The sequence below is a fragment of the Monomorium pharaonis genome, chromosome 10 (assembly GCF_013373865.1).
Source record: "Monomorium pharaonis isolate MP-MQ-018 chromosome 10, ASM1337386v2, whole genome shotgun sequence".
In the NCBI taxonomy this organism is placed as follows: domain Eukaryota; kingdom Metazoa; phylum Arthropoda; class Insecta; order Hymenoptera; family Formicidae; genus Monomorium; species Monomorium pharaonis.
In genome coordinates, this window is record NC_050476.1 from 9,025,336 (window position 1) to 9,047,477 (window position 22,142).

The window sequence follows — 22,142 nt, forward strand, 5'->3', positions numbered from 1 at the left end:
CTTGCTTACGCGTACAGAGTCACCCACTTTAAATTTCGCCGGACCGGCAATCTTTATAGCGTTGTATACTGTAGCCAAGAGTCTTTCAGCTATTGCGGGAGTTACGTCAACGGGTCGCATGCCAATTGTTCGATGCTTTCGGGTATTGTAAGTAGACACGAGACGCGGTAACATATCAATCCATTTGTAATTGCCGTTGAACTGTTTCCACATGTCGTTTTTCAGCGTGCGATTGAATCGCTCAACGACCGACGCTTTCATTACAGAGTACGTAGAATAATGATTGATATCATGTTTTTTCAAGAGTTTCTGTACATCAGCGTTGTAAAACTCCTTCCCCATATCGGTTTGCAAGTTTTTCGGATGTCTACTGCTCTCTCGAATTATCTTGGCGATAGCGTTAGCCGTCTCGCTTCCACCCTTGCTCTTGAGTGGTACAACCCACGCATACTTGCTCAACACATCGATGACAGTGAGTATGTAGTGATAGCCTTTGTTGAAACGCGAATACGGATGCATCTCAACGATATCAGCCTGCCACAAGTCGTCGTATCCTCGAACTATAACACGTCTTCGTGGAAAATTTCTTCTTGCTGGAGCGTGCAGTTCCTCGACGAGTCGCAGTTTTTCCGAACTAACGCGTCTATTGAATTTCAATGATTTCATGTTTCGCAAACTTGATCAAGTAATAACGCGCGCGATGAAATTACACTATGATTTATTTCGTTCTTTTACGTTCTTTTACGTTCTTTCACATTCATTTCACGTTCTTTCACGTTCTTTCACGTTCGTTTCACGTTCTTTCGCGTTCTTTCACGTTCGTTTCGCGTTCTTTTACGTTCTTTCACGTTCGTTTCACGTTCTTTCACGTTCGTTTTACATTCTTTCACGTTGGTTTCACGTTCTTTTACGTTCGTTTCACGTCCTTTTACGTTCGTTTCACGTTCTTTTACGTTCGTTTCACGTTCTTTTACGTTCGTTTCACGTTCTTTCATGTTAATTTATAATAAGGCCAGCCTCGCGAAGTTCCTCAATTATTGACAACATCTCATTATCATGTGCATTGTGACCAGCTTGACGCGAAGTTTCAAGCAAACGTAAGCGATCCACTAGCTCGTTGGGATCATCCCAGTGCACGTAATCAATCGCGTTATCATTTAATGTCGCAACGTTAGGTAATCCTTTTCCAATCGTAAATTTATCATTTAATAACGGTGCAATTATATATTTATACTTATATCCCTTGTTGCTCAATAATCGACCGTGTGAAACGTGATTTCGTTTATGCGCGTTTGTAACCAACAATATGTTTTTGTACTTTCGTTTATCGTTTTCCGTGTAGAGGGAATCATCAGGATATCTCTTAAAGATTAGTTCGTAAAGACCCGGTGTGCCAACGTATCGCATACCGTCGACAATTATGTTATCTTCGCTGTCTACGTCAAACTTTTTACTACCAAGCATCATTCCATCCTTGCCCAGATAAACACCGTAAACGATATCTATAATTTTCTCTTTTTCACCATGACCGCTGAGGAAATCTCCGATGTACTCTTGACCTAGCGGACCAAAGTGCTGCGACAACGCTTTTCGACCCTCTGGTGTTTGCAAACGATTTTGAACGATTGCTGCAAACGAATCGTCTGTCGTTTCAAAAACATCTTCGTTCTCGAGCGACTTGGGTTGTACAACAACCATACGCGGCGTGGACGTTATTGCTGGCGAATCCATCGCTGGTGAATCCATTGCATCATTTAACGTATGCTGATGCTGCTCATCCTGTATCGATGGCAAATCTACCGCGTCGTTTAATGTATACCGCATAAGTTTGTACGATTCGTTTAAGGTGTGATCCATCGAAGTGTTTTTTCGTTTCCTCTTTATCTTACTCTTTGTCGTATCCTTCTGAACAAACGACGTTTCAACATCATCGTCACGAGGCTCCTCTTTTATTGCGTGTGTACTAGAATTGTCAACAATCTTTTGCAGTGGTTCAATGAGAGGTTCAAAGTGTCTCTTGGTCAAGATATCCTCTTCGATCCTACCGGTCTTCAAGGCACGATGTTTTTTTCGGATTGATTCACTCGTTTTCTCAATCTCCTTTGCGATATTTTCACGCTCGCGTATATCTTTCTTTTCAGCCATGTTGACGTTTGTTTAACGTTGACGTATCGATAACGACTAATCGTTCCGTGGTATCGCAAACTCGTTAAATCCTCTTCTATATCGTCCGTTAGCAAGCTCACTATCCTTGTCTATCACTAGAAATCCATAATCACGCTGCCAACAATCGCGACACAATGTACAAAAATCATCATACGTCATATAGGTATTCACATGATCGTTGTATACATGCTTCAGGTTGGTATTATCCTGCTTGAACAGGATTAATAGGTTCGCGTTGTCACGTATAAGATGTTTAGGTATTCTAGCATACGTCTGACAGAGATAAAAACTATCGACGTTTGAGTGTCTACCCATTGAAAAGTATTCTCTTATCGTATCTTGCTTATCGCACGCCACGTCATCAAAGATGAAGATTGAGTTTGAACGCGCCTCGCTCGGAGGAATAACGTCACTGTTATTAGAGAATGTAAAGTAGCCGATTTCATCGATCGGTGTTAACAAATTCTCCAAATATCGATATTTCGGCTGCTGCAACGATTTCGAGTACACGTACACGTTCTCGAAACGTACGCCGTGCGGACTTTCCAACAAGCTTATGATGACATTGGTTTTACCACAATTCGAGGGTCCGCAAATAATTGCACGTATAGTACTCGGCAGCATTTCACCATGCTCACGCTTCTCACCACCGTCACCCATCAGTGACAATTTGTCGTCGTAATTTGTAACGCGTATCGCCAACGGTTGTCGTACGAACCTCATTTTCTACTAAGTAAAAAGGTAGGATCGAACGTCTATTTATATGCACGCAAAACCACGAATCGTTCAGTAGCAAAGATATTCGCGCTGTTATCACATCTCTCTGATATTCCTGTTTTTAACGGTCCCACACCGTTGATAAAGAATTGTAACGAATGCCATCGGGTTGTGGTTTGTTAAATCGCTTGATAAACGCGCTTCCTTTTGAGCTACATATCCCTGGATATCAGTTTTGCGGTTCGGGAACACACTTGAAAAAACGATTAGCCAGAGGCGATCAGGGTGTAAATCCATTGGACGCAGCGTGCCGCGAACACGATATTGCTTATTCTCATAACAACAATCTCGCTAAACGACACGCGGCGGATAAGGTACTCGCCACGAAAGCGTTAAGACGTGTAATCGCAAAAGATTCAGCTCTAAAAGAGAAAGCTGCTGCTGCTGCCGTTTGGGCAGCTATGAAAGCTAAGACAAAGATTGGTATGGGCATGAAGAAGACGACAATGAAGAAAAAGACAACGAAAAAGAAACGAGTACTTCCAACAGCAAAACGAGGCGGCATGTTACCGATTCTACCGTTATTGGGCGCACTAGGATCCATGATCGGTGGAGCGGCTAGCGTGGCAAAAGCAGTGAATGATAATAAAGTCGCGCGAAGTCAGCTCGAAGAGTTACAACGTCACAATCACACGAGGGAAGGTTGCGGGGTGTATCTTGGTCCATACACAGGTGGAAAGGGACTGTACCTCGCTCCATACAAATACGGAAAAAGTGTAACAGCGAAAGGAAAAAAAAAACGTCGAAAAAACGTTAAAAATATCTGCGGGTGCAATGACAAATGTGCAACTGCAGCAACTGGCTATTCGTATGCGTATTCCATACTTTAGAGATGTTTTCATGCGTAACGCATTACCGATAAGCGGTCCACGACGAAATGAGAGCGGTATCGTAAACCTGGATGATGTGACGGGTCCCGGTACTCATTGGGTAGCGTACGCAAAGAGAGACAATCACGTGATATATTTCGATAGTTTTGGTAATCTTCGGCCACCTAAAGAACTTGTACGATATTTTGGAGACGGTGTGACAAAGATAGAGTACAATCGAACGTCCTATCAAACCTACAATCAGAGCATTTGTGGGCAATTGTGTTTACAGTTTCTCCGAACGGTCGATGCGTATGAATTTAAAGCTCGACAGCATGCGAATTAACTCAGTATTCGTTGGACGGTTTTTCAATCATGTCGTTGATACTTACGCTAACTGGGAAAGATAGCGTCCTCACTACAACGTACTTTCCAATTATAGATTTGAGCGATGACAATTACGAGCTCGGTCTAATGAACTTTGAGACTTACAATACGATTCCGAATGTAAATGCTTCGAATAATAAGTTTTACTTTGATGAAGAAGATGTGGAAATTACGATTCCCGAGGGATCGTACGAACTGCAAGCCATAAACAAGTTTTTGAAACACAAAATGCTGAAACGTCTGGAATATGCAACTAATGATAATGAAAAACAAGACGATGGTAGCTTTACACACATATCGCATGATGACATCCCACTTGAAGACAACGATGTCGATAAAGATAGCGGTGAGAAGGATTTCCCGATAGTACTTCGCGCGAATAAGAATACGATGAAGAGCGAGATAATATGCGCCTATAAAATAAATTTTAGCCCAACAATATTGGATCGTTGCTAGGATTTTCTTCAGATCGTATATTAAAGCCGCGAAAATGGTACAAATCAGACTTATCAATTAACATTATCAACGTAAACATTATCCGCATAGAATGTAACGTGACCTCGAGCGCATACAGTAATGACAAGCGTGTGCATACAATATACGAATTTTCTCCGAACGTGGCACCAGGATATAAGATCTCGGAAACACCGAGGCAGATCATTTATCTGCCGATCACCGCACGGAGCATTTCGGATTTGATGATACGTGTCGTCGATCAGCACGGACGATTGCTTAATTTTCGAGGAGAAGAAATCACCGTCAGATTGCACGTACGACGACTACGACGATAACGCTTGTGTAGACGCAGCGTGAGATGCTCGTATTGAACGGGCACGTAAAAGATAACACATCGTTTACAAAACCGACATTTAGTAGTAAATTTCAATCATCAAGAAAAGAAGTTTGCACTGAGAAAAAGAAACTTACCGCGTCAAACGTTGCATTTCTTCAATCTTTGGGATTCGCAGTACGACAATGACGGACATTTTAAACATCGAGAATGAACCGATCTTCGATGATCGCATCATCAAGATCGAGACTCACACGTACAATCCGTTTGCCAATACAACGTTTGATCACAGTGATGAGATAAGAATACCTATACAACATCAGGATTTATACACGTTACCGTCTGAAAGTTTTCTATACATCGAGGGAAAAGTTACGATAAAAAAAACAGTTACGGGATCTAATGTGACTTTGGGGAATAATTGCATCGCGTTTATGTTTGATGAGATTCGATATGAACTTGACGGTGTAGAGATTGATCGTAACAGAAACGTTGGAATAACCAGCACGCTCAAGAATTATATAACCATGTCAACTAACAGAACCAAAATTGCGAATAACGCTGGTTGGGATCCGTGGTATCATGTGAATGGATACTTTAATTTTTGTGTGCCACTTAACATGTTACTGGGATTTTGCGAAGATTACAAACGCGTGGTGATTAACGCTCGTCACGAGTTGATCTTAATACGCGCGCGCAACGATAATAATTGTCTAGTCGGTGATCCCGCGCAGGAACCAGAAATTGAATTATTCAAAGTACAATGGCGAATGCCGCATGTGCTGTTGAATGAGAGAAATAAACTGTCGATGCTGCGTGCTCTGGAAAGCGGGAGATACCTGAGCATGGCTTTTCGCTCATGGGATCTGTAAAGGTCCGTTTGTGATTATCGATTGCTCTCGACAAAACGAATCGATTAAGAGTGCAACTGTAGATGTGCGTATAGAATTTGACTGTAAAGAGAACGTACCCGCGAGCACCACCGCGTACTGTCTCATCATACACGATCGCATAGTTCAGTACAATCCGTTGACCAACGTTGTGCGCAAAATTACCTAAGATGACGACGACGACACCACCACACTTTTCTCCAGAAAAATACATTTGAGACGATATAAGAATGTATAGCGCATTGATGTGGATCAGTCTTCTCAACGATAACAGTCATGTCTGTACCAATGTTTGTGGATCTGCAAGGCTTCATCGCCAGGGGAAGCTTTGTCGTGAAGGAATTTGCCTCTCTCAAAAATGGCGTCGAACTCTCACATTACATTTTTCAACATCCCATGCCGTGGCATCAACTTAGCAACGCTGACAAGCGCTTGGCATCGTGGTTGCTTACGCATCATCATGGAATATCATGGGAGGGTGGAATGATTCCGTACAGAATGGCTAAAAACTTAATTACAGCAGCGCTGATGAGGAATGAAACAACACCCGTCATATACGTTAAGGGATGTGAGAAACGATAATGGTTGTTGGACTTGCTTCTAGACGAGGACGCCAATGTCGAAAATATCGAGGTGCATTACGAAGATATAAAACCTCTAAATAAAATGGATGTTACGCATACTTTACGTTGTCGGAATCATGTGAACAATTGCGCTTTATAGAATGTATTTAAACTGTATAATTGGTGGTCTAATAATAAAAAATAAAAAAAAATATATATATACAATCTTTTACTTTATTTTTCTCATCATATTTTCCTTTCTTTTTTCTCCGTTTAATAAAAACTACATTTAACAAATTAAATTAATTTTATATATTAGGATAATTGGTAGGAGATAGGAATAATTCTTAAATAATTTTTAACATTTATACAAAAACATATTTATTAATTATGTAAAGCATCATATACAATATTATCGGATGCATAAGTCACTAGTTCGCGTTCTATGATACAAGTTTTATCGTAATTTTCATTCAGCATTTTTATAGCATCATACTTATTAGTAACATAATTTTGACGCAAAATAGTAATAAACTTCTTATATTTATTGCTTACACTATAAGTATTTTGATATAATTGATTATATACAGATTCAGCGCAGTGTTCGAGATTAATTAAAAGTTGTACAGTTGATGGTTTCATATATATACAAGTATTACACAGTGTTAATTTTATGATACCTTTATCGTGTACGTTTACAATTTCTATTACTAAATCACAAATATAAAGTCTCGAAGATGGTGTAGTTGCTCGTACAAGTTCTTCAATATCCACACGTCTCTCGATAAATTTTTGCCATGTTATATATGGCAAAATTAGCTGATTTCCCTTATTGTCGCCAAGAATCATCTCCACAAAAGGCTCAGACCCCACGCTGATCCCCATTTCCAAGTACTTGTACCCTGTAGTGGTCAAAGCAAACCTCCTCCCTAGGATACGTGGAGTATGGCGCGGCTGTGATTTTCTGTAGAAAAGAATAAAGCGAGTTATAGAAAAAAATTTTTTTTAAATATAGAAAACAAATATTATGAATTTAAAATTATAAATACTTACGGTTTATCATGAGCTTTGTTTTCCTGGATTGGAATGTAGTAGTTCATCTTGTACGTTTTTTTTTTTTTAAATCTTCCACCGATCGACTCAAGCAGCCAACGTTATCCTTTGTTGTCCGTCCGGTAATAAGCGACTGTAGTGATGATGATTAAACTTTTGTAATGGTTGACTGAGATTGAAGCTCTTCTTCTTATACGGTGCGCCCCTCCAATAATAGTGGTAGTGGTGGTGGAAATGGTGACTATTGTTAAGAAATGTATGTTTTTTTAACTTTATTTTATTTTTAATTTTTTTCTTAGTTTTTTCTTAGTCTTTTTTTATTTTTTTTTTATTTATTTAATTTTTTTTTTTAATGTGTGCAGACCGGACACATATTGCATGGAATTAATATGTATACTGGTTTACGACAATTAGAGCAATATTTGCCGCTAATTGCCGTAAACCTGTCCGTAAGGTGTTGACGGACGGCGAACATTTTGTCTGCGTCCATATACACCACTCTAATCATGCATTCAGCACAAGCCGTGTATGTGCCTGTGCCGTATGTCTGCTCGGTTTTATAATATGAAAAAATAGCACAATGTTTCGTTTCTTCGTTTAACGCTCGTAGTTGTGCAATTAAAACGCGTTTCTTTTTCACGCGTTTCCAGGAACTCATTACTACAGTCGCTGTTGTAATTGCTGTCTTCAGACAGCACGCTCTCGTTATCCTCTTGTTCCTCCTCAAGGTGGAAATCCGGCACATTTTCATTAAAATCATCGATGATGTTAAAAAAATTCTCGTCGTTCATTTGATGTTGTACGATGTCAGCAACGTCGATTTGTTCATCCATATTTACATCCATATTTATATTTTCTTCATTATTTACATTATTTACACAATGTACATTATGTACATCTTCAATTTCGACTTCATCATCATCGTCCGCGATGTCGATGATTTCGATGTAATCATCATCAGCGATGTTGATAACTTCGATGTAATCATCATCAGCGATGTTGATAACTTCGATTTCCATATCACTCATTTTTTGGAAAAACTATATCTTTTACTAATCATACTTGAAAACTAGCTGCACACAGACTTCGGATAAACTTGCTCAGAAATAGATTTGAAAACGTCTAAGGGATGCTCTAAGAGTCTCACCTATATATACTTATGCTATTTGTAAGTCGCATGATCTTTGAAAAGAATTTCGAAAAAGAGAAAGCTAAGATTTATTATGTTACTATAGGTTCAATTGTATCAAAGAAATTTTTCAGATATAATATTAAACGCAGACTACAGTATCCGCATGTTATTTTATTTTATTTATTTATTTATTTAAAAATTTAAATTTTTTATGTTTATAAAATCTAGCAGCCTGATATCGGCGCTCGCTAGCAGCCAAGATAAGGGCGCTGCTTATACGATTAGTGTAGTGGGTAGTGAGGCCCAATTGCGCGCATAAACGGTCGGACACAGTCCCATAGCCAGTGGTGCAAGTTTTGGGCCGCGAGCACCTCGGGTGCTCCGCCGAACACCGCCGAACACCGCCGAGCACCCGAGTCGGTCGGGTTTGTACCTCGAGTCTCGGGCCGGCTCGGTCGCTCTCGCTACGCCTGCCGCTACTCGGTTATTAAAAAGAGAGAGGCGTCCGTCTCTCTTCCTCCAAGGCTGCCACGAAAGCGTGCGTTCAGCGGCCAGCGATTGAGGATTGACGAAAGGCGCCTATGCTTCCCCCGTCCCCTTGCATGTCCTCTCATCTCGAGCATCGCGATCAACAAGCAGATCAATTGATATCAATCATTGATAGCATTGATCATATTATTCATTATTATTAATTATTAAATTTTTTTCCATTAATGTAATTTATTGTTTTATTTAAATTATAATAAATTAATTATAATAAAACCAATTATAAATGTACCTTAAGTAATAATAAAAATTTTTAATAAATTATTAAATTCAACTAAAAATAGAAAAAGCTGACGAGTTATCAAAAGATATTTATATCCAATTTCTTAATTCTATAATAGTTAATAGACATTTCGTTATTCGATCATTTTTAATGTATAGTTTCCCCAGATGTACTATAAATATTAAATAAATACGCCAACATGTCAAATGAAAAATAAGTCAAAATCTTAATTACATTGCAACTTTTTTAAATATTAATACTCAGTAATTATAAATACATACATAAATTCGTGAAATATGTAAAATTAACGTAACGTGATCGTGTCATTCTTAAAATTAATTACAAAGTAAATTAAATAAGAGAAATATAGATAGTAGTCCGCAATTTAACAAAATAAGAAAATAATAAAAATACATATACATATAATAACAAGACTCGTGACAAACTCATCTCCGACAAAGTATTTAGTCACTGTTAAAACTCAACTAACTCATATCCAACCTACATTTCAGGAATAAATGTGAGACAGAAAACTCTTGAATTTATCACGTATTCTATTATTATGTATGTATATATTTTTATTACTTTGTTAAATTGCGAATTATTTTTATACTTCTCTTGTCTAATTTATTTTGGAATTAATTTCAAGAACATGAACACGTTATATTAATTTTATACATTTCACAAATTTGTGTGTATTTATTATTAATTACTGTTGATATTAAAAGAAAATACTGTAGTTTAAATCATAATTTAACAACTAATGTTGCAATTATTCTCACCGATGAGATTTTAACTTATTTTTCTTTCGATGTTGGCGTATTTATGACATTTATTTACTAATTACTAAGTGGCTTCCACGCTACCCATGAGGTGCCACTAATAGCGCGTTAGGTTTTTTTACGTGGACCTTCGCCAGTAGCCCTATTATACCACATTTAATTTCTTGATATTCTTAACACATCTATTATTCATAGATGTGAGGTCTAGCGTTTTAGACCAGTTTTTAATTAATTATTTAACACATCTATTGTTCATAGATGTGAGGTCTAGCATTTTAGACCAGTTTTTAATTAATTATTTAACACATCTATTATTCATAGATGTGAGGTCTAGCATTTTAGACCAGTTTTTAATTAATTATTTAACACATCTATTATTCATAGATGTGAGGTCTAGCATTTTAGACCAGTTTTTAATTAATTATTTAACACATCTATTATTCATAGATGTGAGGTCTAGCATTTTAGACCAGTTTTTAATTAATTATTTAACACATCTATTATTCATAGATGTGAGGTCTAGCATTTTAGACCAGTTTTTAATTAATTATTTAACACATCTATTATTCATAGATGTGAGGTCTAGCATTTTAGACCAGTTTTTAATTAATTATTTAACACATCTATTATTCATAGATGTGAGGTCTAGCGTTTTAGACCAGTTTTTAATTAATTATTTAACACATCTATTATTCATAGATGTGAGGTCTAGCGTTTTAGACCAGTTTTTAATTAATTATTTAACATATCTATTATTTATAGATATGAGGTCTAGTGTTTTAGACCAAATTTTTAAACATCATTATTGTTTATTTGAAGTGGAAGGATGATGAATCTCATCATCAACATTATCATCATCATCACTACCTGCAGCATATAATGTTAAATGAAATTTGGTTCTTTTAGGACATGTAACATATAATTTATTTGTAGACATTAAAGTTAAATGCTTCTCATTAATTTTTATATCGAGAGCATTTTCTTTTCTCGCTTTCAATGCTGATTTCAAGACACAAGTAGCATTGATTGCTGCAGGCGAAAGTTTATTTCGTTTTTTTGTTTTTAAATCAGGTAGAAAGGAAAAGATTCTCTCTGAGTCGGCATTCGAATTAGGCAGTGATCTAACAGTATTGACAAGAGACTTTAAATTTGGAAATTGGTTACGGCGTTGGAAAATTTTTTTCCACATTTCATCAAAATTTAACATTGTCAAATTATCTTTTTCTGCTTCTGTAAAATCTTGTAAAGCAAACCATTCTTTTTTTAATGCATTGTCGTCAAACCCGATAAAAGTTTGAGCAACAAAAGAAACATCATTAAATGAAGTTTCTCTATTACGATCACGTAATGTTGTCTCTACTTCAAAAACTTTCAATTTTTACAAAAATGAGTCGTTTATTGGTAATTTCTTTGAAATGTCTTGAGCAGCAGTAATGTAAAATTGCAAACAGTTTTGTCGAACATTTGCAACTACATCTACGTGTCCTTTTCTAATTAATTCATTAAGATATTTTTCACATTCAGTTCCTAAATATATTTCATTTAATGATTTGTGATAATCTGTTTTAGAAAATTCGAAATTAATATTTACAGATTTAAAAAACTCTGTTTTCATAAAAGGTTTACAAATCATGATTAGGAACTGAAGTGATTTCGGTTGCAATAGATGTATTCTCGTTTCTACTGCTTGAAAAAATGCATTAAACATATTAAAAAAATGTAAAATATGTTTTAGAAATAATAAATATGCTTTTACATCAAGTTTTTGCATAATATTGTTGCGTGCCGCGTGTCGCCCGATACATCCCTGAAGCGCCAGTCAGCTGACGGACCGATCGATATTTTCGATCGGCCGGTTGCCGGAAGAATTTGTTATTTAAATAAATGAATTAAACGGCTGGTTGCCGGGAAATATTTTGTAAACAAATATTGTAGACAGTTTAACGTCGGACTCCTGCCGAGGAGGACGTGTCACGCGCTTTCTCTGTTGCAATAAAGCTTTTTGAGTTCCATAGACGTTTTGATTTTCTTGACGCGAGTGTGTGTGTGAGTGCGGGAGTGTCTTTCGACGTTCCGGCGCAACAATATTTAATAAATATTCGCCAGTCTTTATCTTTTCATTTATAACAGTTTCTTGTAAAAACAGCTCAATAGTATCTCAATATTCCAAAAGTCTGTCAATACACAAATGCCGAGAAAGCCATCGTGTATCGGATAATTTTAGAATTTTGCGTTTGTTTCCTGAAAACATTCACAAAATTCTTGAAAAATAGCAGATCGCTTGGGACTATTGTTAATAAAAGTTGCTATTTTTTTAATAAATTCCTCGCAATAGTCTGGAATCTTATTGCATGCAGCATGTGCAACTAACGCGGCGGAATGACATGGGCAAGACAATGTAAAAACATTTTTACAAATGTTCCCAAGCTTTGTTTTAAAAGATGAATTTTTGCCTGTCATTACGGATGCATTATCACATGATAAGGCAACAATGTTTAAAAATGGAATTTGTAATTTATACATAACATTTCTAAACGCCTCAAATAACTTTTCTGCGTTGCAATTTCTTGCATCAATTTAATTAATTGCGAGCGAACATCTAATGTTTCAGGATCAACATACCGACTATGAAACGTCATCCATTTTTGATTTGTAATATCAGACGTTTCATCAATAAAAATCGTAAGTTTATTATTTTGCAGAATGTCAACAACACGATCGGTTTCAACTGGACATAGTACGTTTGAAATAATTTTGTTACACTTAGTCCGACTCATGCTCATGGCTTCTAATCTTTAGAATTTTTTCCTATCTCTTGGAAAAATGAGAGAATATCTTTTGCCGTTTGATGAGAAATATTTTTTTCGGCAATAAATGCAGCGTATTTAATTTCTGCTGTTTTCTTTCGCTCATCAAACGACCAAAGCGATTCGTCCGTAATATTAATATCTTCGTCTGTTTCCTTTCTTTCTTTATTTCTATCTGCAGCAATTTTTAAGTGCACTGCGGAATCTGCATGACGATAAATGTGTGACAACCTAGCATCCATGTATTTTTCACAAAATTCGCAAAAAAATAATGTTTTATCATGTGATGCTTCACGTAACCATGGTTTAAACAATTCAATATCTAACCATTCTTGTCGAAATTTTTGTTTTGTCTGAGAAATAGTTTCATTTATATCGTCATTTTTTGTTAAAGAAAATGTAGCTTTTTGCAGATTTTCTTTGTGAGGCGTAGAATTTGCATGTCTTGAAATACGTGCATTACAAGACAAATTTTTCTTACATACAGTGCAATGATAAAGCTCGTCATTCAATGGTACTTTGCGTATCCAAAATTTATATTGAGTATCGCTAAACCAAGCTTCTTGAAAGCTTCGCTTATTTTTCTTCTCTAATGGCTCGCCCATTTTTATTGACAACAAGAAAGAAATCAAACGAAGAATCAAAGAAAAGAAAAAATGAAAAGAAGGAGAATAAATAAGAGAAAAATATATAAAAGTTTCTTACTGATTCACAATCGAAACTTTCAGCTTTCTCAATGTAACGTTGTTTGTAAAATGCACTTACGTTCAAAACGTTAACACTCAATCGCATAAAAATAATACATTAACACCGTGAAATCAAGTAATAAATAAATCGTGATATCGTGCTCTCCGCACACAGTCAAACGACAAACGCGGCTCGCACTCACACAATGAAGAATCAGCCGCGTGGGCCCGGCGAGCGGCGCCCGGCGCGCGGCGCAACACGTGCATTCGAGATTTTCAATTGTTTACATAGCTCTGCCGTTTCGCACATTTCGCAAGCAACCGCCATGGCGCACAGTTTGTCCCGTGAGTAATAAATCAATTTATTATTCTCTTTCTTAAATTATCATAATGTTTTCTTTTATATCATATTGTATATTTCTTTTATATTACAGAATCTGAGGAAGCTGCATCTATGCAGCAAATGCTGCAACAGCTATTGCAGCAACAACAACAGCAGCAGCAGCACCAAGAGGAAGTCCAAACAGAAGTTGGACTTCCTTTATGGAGAGCTGCAAAAGCAGAAGGAGCAGCAGCAGCAGCTGGAGCTGGTGCAACCAGAGCAGCCAGAGCAGCCACCAGAGCAGCCAGAGCAGCCACAGCAGCTGTTCCGATGCGAAGTCGTGCACGCATATACGATACCATTAAGACGTGACGCAGGTCTACGGACCCCAAGCGTATGTCACGCAGCGGATCCGGGTGGTGCCCCCCGATCCGTCCAAAAAACATCGATAAATAACTTAAACTATGTGACAGGTGTCACAGGACAATGCAGATCGTAAATTTGCTTGTCCCACCGTATCTACGTCAAAGACTTCCTGGCGGCACGCGAGAAAACATGAAGAAACGTGTTCGCGGAAACACTCTTCTCCCGTCCCCGCTAAGACCATCACCCAAATCGCTTATTGGTCCATACGGTGCCCTTCTTCAAGTCAAAGCACGTCAATTCGCGGTTCATCATCGAATCGCAATGCGTAAAAATTATACCAAGCGGAAGGGGTTGTCGCCAAGGAAGATCTCGTCAGGCTCTCGAGCAGTCTGAGTAGATGCGTTGCCACGCGAACAATAAGTTCTCGGTCTTACATGCGAATGCGAACACTCAGTTCTCGATCTAGTGCGCGAATGCGAACGATTATACGAATTGTGCGCGAATGCGAACGATTATACGAATTGTGCGCGAATGCGAACGATTATACGAATTGTGCGCGAATGCGAACGATTATACGAATTTGAAACGTAATAAACTGTGATCTGGTATAAATACAGTATTGATCTTATTGACCACAAACCCTTTAACCACAAGGACCTTACGCGAAGCCGCGGTGTGCGTGTCAGTGTGCAACGCCACCAGTTTTCCACAGAACATTTTGGTGCCTCCTGTGAGGTCTTCGGAACTCACCACGTCATCAGAAGCGTCAGACAACGAAGCGAAGCGGCCGAGCGGTCAGGGCCGGGCGGTCAGAGTTCAAGGACAAATTCACGCGAAGGGTCTTTCGACGGGAGACGTCGAGCATCGAAGCGGACGGATTCAAGCGACGGGTAACACGCGAGTCAAACCGACTTGAAGTAAGTCGTTCGTTCTTATACTCGACAAAATGGCCGATAGAATCAAGCTTCTCGTACAGAAGAGAAAGTCCTTGAAGTCTCAAATCACCATTCTGGCGAACCTAGTAGATAAAGGTAACCTAGATAACGCTACATTAAAATTGCGAGCCGGTCGTTTAAACGAATTACATCGTGCATTCGAAGATTACAATGACGAACTCGCGGTGCTAGACTCGGACGACACACATCAGGCCGAGTTTGAAGGCATTCAAGAGCGCTTTTATAGTCTTATGGGTAAAATTGAGAATATCATAAACCCACTAACGCGTACGGATAGTGATCCATCGAGCATTAGGACTCAATTAAACGACGACGCGCATGCGACGGCCGCGAAAAGACGACGAGTCAAATTACCGGAATCGACGTTACCAACATTCGACGGCAGCTATGAAAGGTGGCTGTCCTTCAAAAAGGACTTTGATAATTTAATCGGTTCGGAAACAGACTTATCGGACGTCGACAAATTAAACTATCTAAAATCGGCGCTCACCGGGGACGCCGCTAATAAAATCAAGATCTTTGCGGTCGACGGCACGAGCTTCGCTACGGCGTGGGAATTGTTAGAACGCGCGTACGAGGTAAAACGGATCTTGATATCGAAGCATATATCGTCGATGATAAATTTGCATCCGGTGGAAAGAGAAGCGACGAACAGTCTATCTCGACTCGCGGACGATATGCAACAACATGTCGCGACACTGAGCGCCTTAGGGGTCTCCGTCACCCCAGAGATCGTGGTATATCTGTTAGAAAATAAATTACCGAAGGCGACGGCGGATAAGTGGGACGCCACTCTTGGAAGGGACGAGATTCCGGGTCCCGATCAATTATACGAATTCATATATAAGACCGCGGTAAACGCATCCAAACGAGAAAGAGCGAAAACGTTGGAATCACCTAAGACGTCGGGAGAAGGCTCGAGTAAGCGAAAACACGGCGCGAATAAGGCATTTGCGTTGAACACCGCGCGTAAATGCGTTGCATGCAAGGTCGGTCGACATCCGCTCTTCATGTGCGATACGTTCAAGCAATTGCCGGCGCCTAAACGTCTCGAGATTGTAAGGAACGCGAGATTGTGCTATAATTGCATGCGGTCACATCGAGATCAGGCATGCAAATTCTCCAAGTGCACGATTTGTCATAAACCGCACAACACACTATTGCACATTGATGGATACACGTCTACGAAAGGCCCGAGCGCGTCTAAGGCCGAAGACGCCACGACGGCGTGACTAACCGAGGCCGTCGAACCACGCGAGACGACTTTGGCGGCCTTGTCGCGCGATACGACGCCCCAGTTGCTTACGAGTGCTTTGATTTATATCCACGGACCTAACAACGAACGCGTCAAATGCCGGGCTTTATTGGATACGGGCGCGACGGCTAATTTTATATCGGAACGCGTGGTAAGACGCCTACGGTTACAGGTAACCGCGCAATCGACGGTCATAGGCGCGATTAATACGATGAATACCGTGTCGCGAGGAATCGTGCAGGTCATTATAGGGTCCATATACGATAACTTCAGTAAAACGTTGAGATGTTTGACGATACCGTCTATTTCGGATCTGACACCATCCGAGGTCTTCCCGCGAAATACGATTAAAATTCCGGCGAATATTCGGTTGGCCGACCCAGAATTCCATCTGCCGCGTTCGATCGAACTTCTAATCGGTTCTGGGGCAACCTTGTCGTTATTTTCCGTCGGGCAGATCAACTTGTCGCGTAGCGAGTACGATTTATATCTGCAGAAAACGCGCCTTGGATGGATCGTTGCCGGCGGGCAAAGCCCAGTAGAAACGACGCGACGCGAAGAATCTCATTTGACGACGTTAGGGAAACTATTAGAGAAATTCTGGATAACGGAAGAGATAACGGACCACACGGGATTTAACGAGCAGGATAAATGCGAAATACATTATCGGGAAACAACGTCTCGTGACGCCAGCGGGAAATATATAGTACGGTTGCCCTTTGACGGCTCAGGTAACCGTCTCGGTGACTCGCGGCACAACGCGCTCAAACGTTTGTTATCGCTCGAGCGAAAATTGGAGGGAAACGCGAACTTAAAGAACGAGTACACGCGGGTGATAGATGAATATATTAGATCGAATTATCTATCCGTAGTAGAGAGTCCGAACGATGACGGATATTACATGCCACACCACGCGGTGGTTAAGGAAACGAGTAATACAACCAAGATACGATTAGTATTCGATGCTTCCGCGAAAACGAGCAGCGGTTTCTCTCTTAATGATACATTGCGAGTAGGACCCACGTTACAAGATAAGCTATTTGCGCACTTAATACGGTTTCGGACATACGCCTGCGTTCTCGTTGCTGATATTGAAAAAATGTATTTACAAGTACTGTTACACGAGGACGATCGTCGATACCAGCGAATTTTATGGCGTATTAACGATAACGTAAAAACCCTTCAATTCAATACCCTCACGTTCGGCGTATCGTCCTCGCCGTACTTAGCGATCCGTACGATACATCAACTAGCCGACGATGAACGTAAGGCCTATCCGAGAGCCGCCGAAGTTTTAAAGACTCATCTATACGTCGACGACTTGTTAACGGGAGCCGAAACTCTCGACGAAGCACGGGAAATTCGAGATGAGATCATCGCGCTGCTCAATGCAGGGGGTATCAACATACGACAATGGGCATCCAACGATAAACGCGCCGTACACGATCTAATGGATAATGCGTTACACGCTAATTTCGTTTTCGACAAGGACCCGTCGCTTCGAACGCTCGGTATAATATGGTCCGCGGGAGAAGATAGAATTCGATATTCGGTACGCGAGATCAAAATTACTAAAAACTTAACGAAACGGATTATACTGGCCGAAATATCGAAAATATACGATCCGCTAGGCTTACTCGGGCCCGTTATACTGTATGCGAAAAAATTGATGCAAGACGTTTGGCGAAGTCAGTTAAAGTGGGACGAGTCACTACCGCAGAGCATATACACGGCGTGGACAGAATTCGCTCGTCAGCTCGAGCTACTAAATCACGCATCATTCGATCGAAGAGTATTGACCGCGAATCCACAAGACATCCAGATACACGGCTTCTGCGACGCCAGTATGAACGGTTACGGAGCGTGCATTTACATACGCGCGGTCAAAAACGAACGGGTGATTGTCAATCTTCTGTGCGCAAAATCACGCGTCGCGCCCCTTAAAACGATCACTATACCGCGACTTGAACTTAATGGCGCGGTACTGCTGGTGCGTCTCTATCGCGAGGCAGCCCGCGCACTAAACATCAAACCGGCTAAAACGATCTTTTGGTCCGATTCGACAATTGTGCTACAATGGATAAGAACGTCTCCGCATCTGTTAAATACCTTTGTAGCAAATCGCGTGACGGAAATTCAAGACGTTAAGAATCCACACGAATGGCGACACGTACGAACAAGGGATAATCCTGCCGACGCGCTATCGAGAGGACAATTACCGCACGAGTTCTCACGAAATCAGCAATGGTTTGAGGGACCGGAATGGTTAAGACGAAACGAAAACGAATGGCCTAATGACGTCATACAGTCAGTCGAGCTACCTGAATTAAGGAAGACCGCATGTCTGATAACAATGAGCACCGAACCCGACTTATTCGGAAAATACTCGTCGTACGTCAAACTAACGAGAATTATGGCTTACTGTCGACGGTTCCGGCCTAATAATGCATACAACGGGCCTTTGTGTTTAACGGAAATCGACGAAGCCGAAAAACACATCTTAAAGATCATTCAAGCGTCGAGGTTTCCAAACGAAATTAAAGAATTAAAACGGACGAACATTGCAACGCGTGGCAGGATCGTAAATTTAAATCCGTTTCTTGATAATGAAGGTATACTTCGCGTCGGCGGACGTCTACGGATGTCCGATATGACCTACGCGCAAAAACATCCAATACTGATTCCGAGCCGTCACCATGTGACGGATTTAATTATACGCGAGATACACGAAAGATACCATCACGTCGGCATTCAGAACACGCTACATCATATGCGACAAAAATTCTGGGTGACCGACGGGCGGAATCAGGTACGAAAAATCATTCGAACGTGCGTACGATGCACCCGATTTCGAGCCGACGCCGCGGAATACAAGATGGGCGATTTACCATCGACGCGAATACGCAAGTCGGTCCCGTTCACATATACCGGAGTTGATTTCTGTGGTCCGTTTTATATCAAAGAAAGAAAACATCGTAATCGAGTACGCGTTAAAGTATATATATGCGTATTTGTATGCCTGACGGTAAAGGCCGTGCACTTAGAGGTCGTGAGCGACCTAACGACAGACGGATTCATCGCCTCGTTGCGACGGTTCATCGCGAGGCGAGGATGCCCAGAGCATATATACTCGGATAATGGGACCAACTTCACGGGCGCACAAGGTCAGTTAAGAGAAATATACGCGTGTCTAAATTCGGAAATACACAAGAACGCGGTAGATAAGTTCGCGCTTGAACATAAGATCACCTGGCACTTCATTCCGCCGGCGGCTCCGCACTTCGGGGGCCTCTGGGAGTCCATGGTGAAACTTTTCAAACACCATCTGAAACGAGTGGTGGGGGAGTCACTGTTTACGTTCGAGCAATTGAATACCTTCGCTAACGAGGTGGAAGGCATCTTAAATTCACGCCCAATCACGTCTTTATCTTCAGATCCGAATGATCTATTAGTGTTAACCCCAGCTCATTACTTAATCGGTAGACCATTAACCACCCTCCCGGAGGGAGATTTAACGTGTGTTCCAGTGAATAGGCTGACAGCTTGGCAACACGTGAGTAAGATGCGCCAAGACTTCTGGGCGCGATGGCACTTGGAGTACCTGAACGAGCTCCAGGCACGCGCTAAATGGGCCAAGGACGGACCAAGTCTAAACCTTGGAGATGTCGTGCTCATCAAAGACAGAAATCTGCCGTGCACACAATGGAAAATGGGCCGGGTCACGGAGACGCATCCAGGCGAAGACGGAATAACGCGAAGCGTCACCGTTAAAACGACGAACGGTAATGTGAACAGGGCAGTGAAATATCTGTGCCCCCTACCAGTCGACAAGGCATAACACCACATTTCGTAATATATATTAGTCAGAAATGAAGCGCAGAGCCCATGTGACTCAGAGGCCGAGACCTCCTAAGCGTCGTCACGTACCGACCCCGGGCATAACTCCCCAGGCGTTGTCGTGTACTGGGAAATATGTCTGCATTAAACAGCTTCAATGCGTAACTTAAGCGACTCAAGGCCGAGACCTCTAAGCGTCGTCGCACACCGGCTCAAGGAGGTACCATCCTTAGGCGCAGCCGTGTGTTTAAGCTACGCAAAGATCAGTTGATCGCATCCGCTCTCAACGGGGGGAGGATGTTCCGATGCGAAGTCGTGCACGCATATACGATACCATTAAGACGTGACGCAGGTCTACGGACCCCAAGCGTATGTCACGCAGCGGATCCGGGTGGTGCCCCCCGATCCGTCCAAAAAACATCGATAAATAACTTAAACTATGTGACAGGTGTCACAGGACAATGCAGATCGTAAATTTGCTTGTCCCACCGTATCTACGTCAAAGACTTCCTGGCGGCACGCGAGAAAACATGAAGAAACGTGTTCGCGGAAACACTCTTCTCCCGTCCCCGCTAAGACCATCACCCAAATCGCTTATTGGTCCATACGGCGCCCTTCTTCAAGTCAAAGCACGTCAATTCGCGGTTCATCATCGAATCGCAATGCGTAAAAATTATACCAAGCGGAAGGGGTTGTCGCCAAGGAAGATCTCGTCAGGCTCTCGAGCAGTCTGAGTAGATGCGTTGCCACGCGAACAATAAGTTCTCGGTCTTACATGCGAATGCGAACACTCAGTTCTCGATCTAGTGCGCGAATGCGAACGATTATACGAATTGTGCGCGAATGCGAACGATTATACGAATTGTGCGCGAATGCGAACGATTATACGAATTGTGCGCGAATGCGAACGATTATACGAATTTGAAACGTAATAAACTGTGATCTGGTATAAATACAGTATTGATCTTATTGACCACAAACCCTTTAACCACAAGGACCTTACGCGAAGCCGCGGTGTGCGTGTCAGTGTGCAACGCCACCAGTTTTCCACAGAACAGCAGCCAAAACGTAAAGTATTTTACATTATTCGTTATTAATATAAAAAATTATTTTATTCCAATAACGTATTTATTTATTTATTTTTAGAAAAAAGAAGAGGGGGCGGTCGCTCGAGGGCCCGTTTGCGTGCCCAGAGGGGAATTCCACCTCGCCGAGGTGGCGGCCGAGGTGGCGGCCGAGGTGACGGCTGGCGTGGCAGCCGAGGTGGCGGCCGAGGTGACGGCTGGCGTGGCAGCCGAGGTGGCGGTCGAGGCGGTGGCCCCCCATTTGTAATAAATAAATATTACAATTTTTCATAATAAATATAAAATGATATAAAAAATACTTCAAATTTTTTTAATATTCTTTTATATTTCTTTCATTATTCCTGTCCTATATATATATATATATATATATATATATATATATATATATATATATATATAATATGTACTTAATAAATTAAAATCTCATCAAGAACGCTAGACCTCACATCTATGAATAATAGATGTGTTAAGAATATCAAGAAATTAAATGTGGTATAATAGGGCTACTGGCGAAGGTCCACGTAAAAAAACCTAACGCGCTATTAGTGGCACCTCATGGGTAGCGTGGAAGCCACTTAGTAATTAGTAAATAAATGTCATAAATACGCCAACATCGAAAGAAAAATAAGTTAAAATCTCATCGGTGAGAATAATTGCAACATTAGTTGTTAAATTATGATTTAACCTACAGTATTTTCTTTTAATATCAA

The 22,142-nt window shown here is 40.7% G+C and overlaps 4 protein-coding genes across 4 annotated transcripts; 3 read left to right on the forward strand and 1 right to left on the reverse strand.

Moving 5' to 3' along the window:
* The first annotated feature begins 5,114 nt into the window (after positions 1-5,114).
* Positions 5,115-5,801, forward strand: LOC118647742. Its single transcript, XM_036293181.1, has one exon. It carries the CDS (start codon positions 5,115-5,117, stop codon positions 5,799-5,801), a length of 687 nt encoding a protein of 228 aa, XP_036149074.1.
* Positions 5,802-11,160: 5,359 nt separating this feature from the next.
* Positions 11,161-14,123, reverse strand: LOC118647771. The gene is made up of 2 exons (XM_036293252.1): positions 13,042-14,123; positions 11,161-12,989 (listed from the first exon to the last, which is right to left on the reverse strand). Exons 1-2 carry the CDS (start codon positions 13,528-13,530, stop codon positions 12,927-12,929), a joined length of 552 nt encoding a protein of 183 aa, XP_036149145.1. The 5' UTR covers positions 13,531-14,123; the 3' UTR covers positions 11,161-12,926.
* Positions 13,938-15,215, forward strand: LOC118647743. Its single transcript, XM_036293182.1, has 4 exons — positions 13,938-13,956; positions 14,046-14,301; positions 14,407-14,624; positions 14,917-15,215. The coding sequence occupies exons 1-4, from the start codon at positions 13,938-13,940 to the stop codon at positions 15,213-15,215; spliced, it is 792 nt and encodes a 263-aa protein (XP_036149075.1).
* Positions 15,216-16,721: 1,506 nt separating this feature from the next.
* LOC118647744 lies at positions 16,722-20,348 on the forward strand. The gene has a single exon (XM_036293183.1). It carries the CDS (start codon positions 16,722-16,724, stop codon positions 20,346-20,348), a length of 3,627 nt encoding a protein of 1,208 aa, XP_036149076.1.
* The last annotated feature ends 1,794 nt before the right edge of the window (positions 20,349-22,142 follow it).

What these genes read in the sequence shown, in the direction of transcription:
- LOC118647742 (XM_036293181.1), top strand. Translation starts at nt 5,115, where the DNA reads ATGACGGACATTTTAAACATCGAGAATGAACCGATCTTCGATGATCGC.
- LOC118647771 (XM_036293252.1), bottom strand. Translation starts at nt 13,530, where the DNA reads ATGGGCGAGCCATTAGAGAAGAAAAATAAGCGAAGCTTTCAAGAAGCT. An exon ending in ATATTACGGACGAATCGCTT is followed by an intron (nt 12,990 to 13,041) that starts TGGTCGTTTGAT and finishes ACGCTGCATTTA; the next exon opens with TTGCCGAAAAAAATATTTCT.
- LOC118647743 (XM_036293182.1), top strand. An exon ending in ATATACGATACCATTAAGAC is followed by an intron (nt 14,302 to 14,406) that starts GTGACGCAGGTC and finishes ACTATGTGACAG; the next exon opens with GTGTCACAGGACAATGCAGA. An exon ending in TCATCATCGAATCGCAATGC is followed by an intron (nt 14,625 to 14,916) that starts GTAAAAATTATA and finishes GTATAAATACAG; the next exon opens with TATTGATCTTATTGACCACA.
- LOC118647744 (XM_036293183.1), top strand. Translation starts at nt 16,722, where the DNA reads ATGAATACCGTGTCGCGAGGAATCGTGCAGGTCATTATAGGGTCCATA.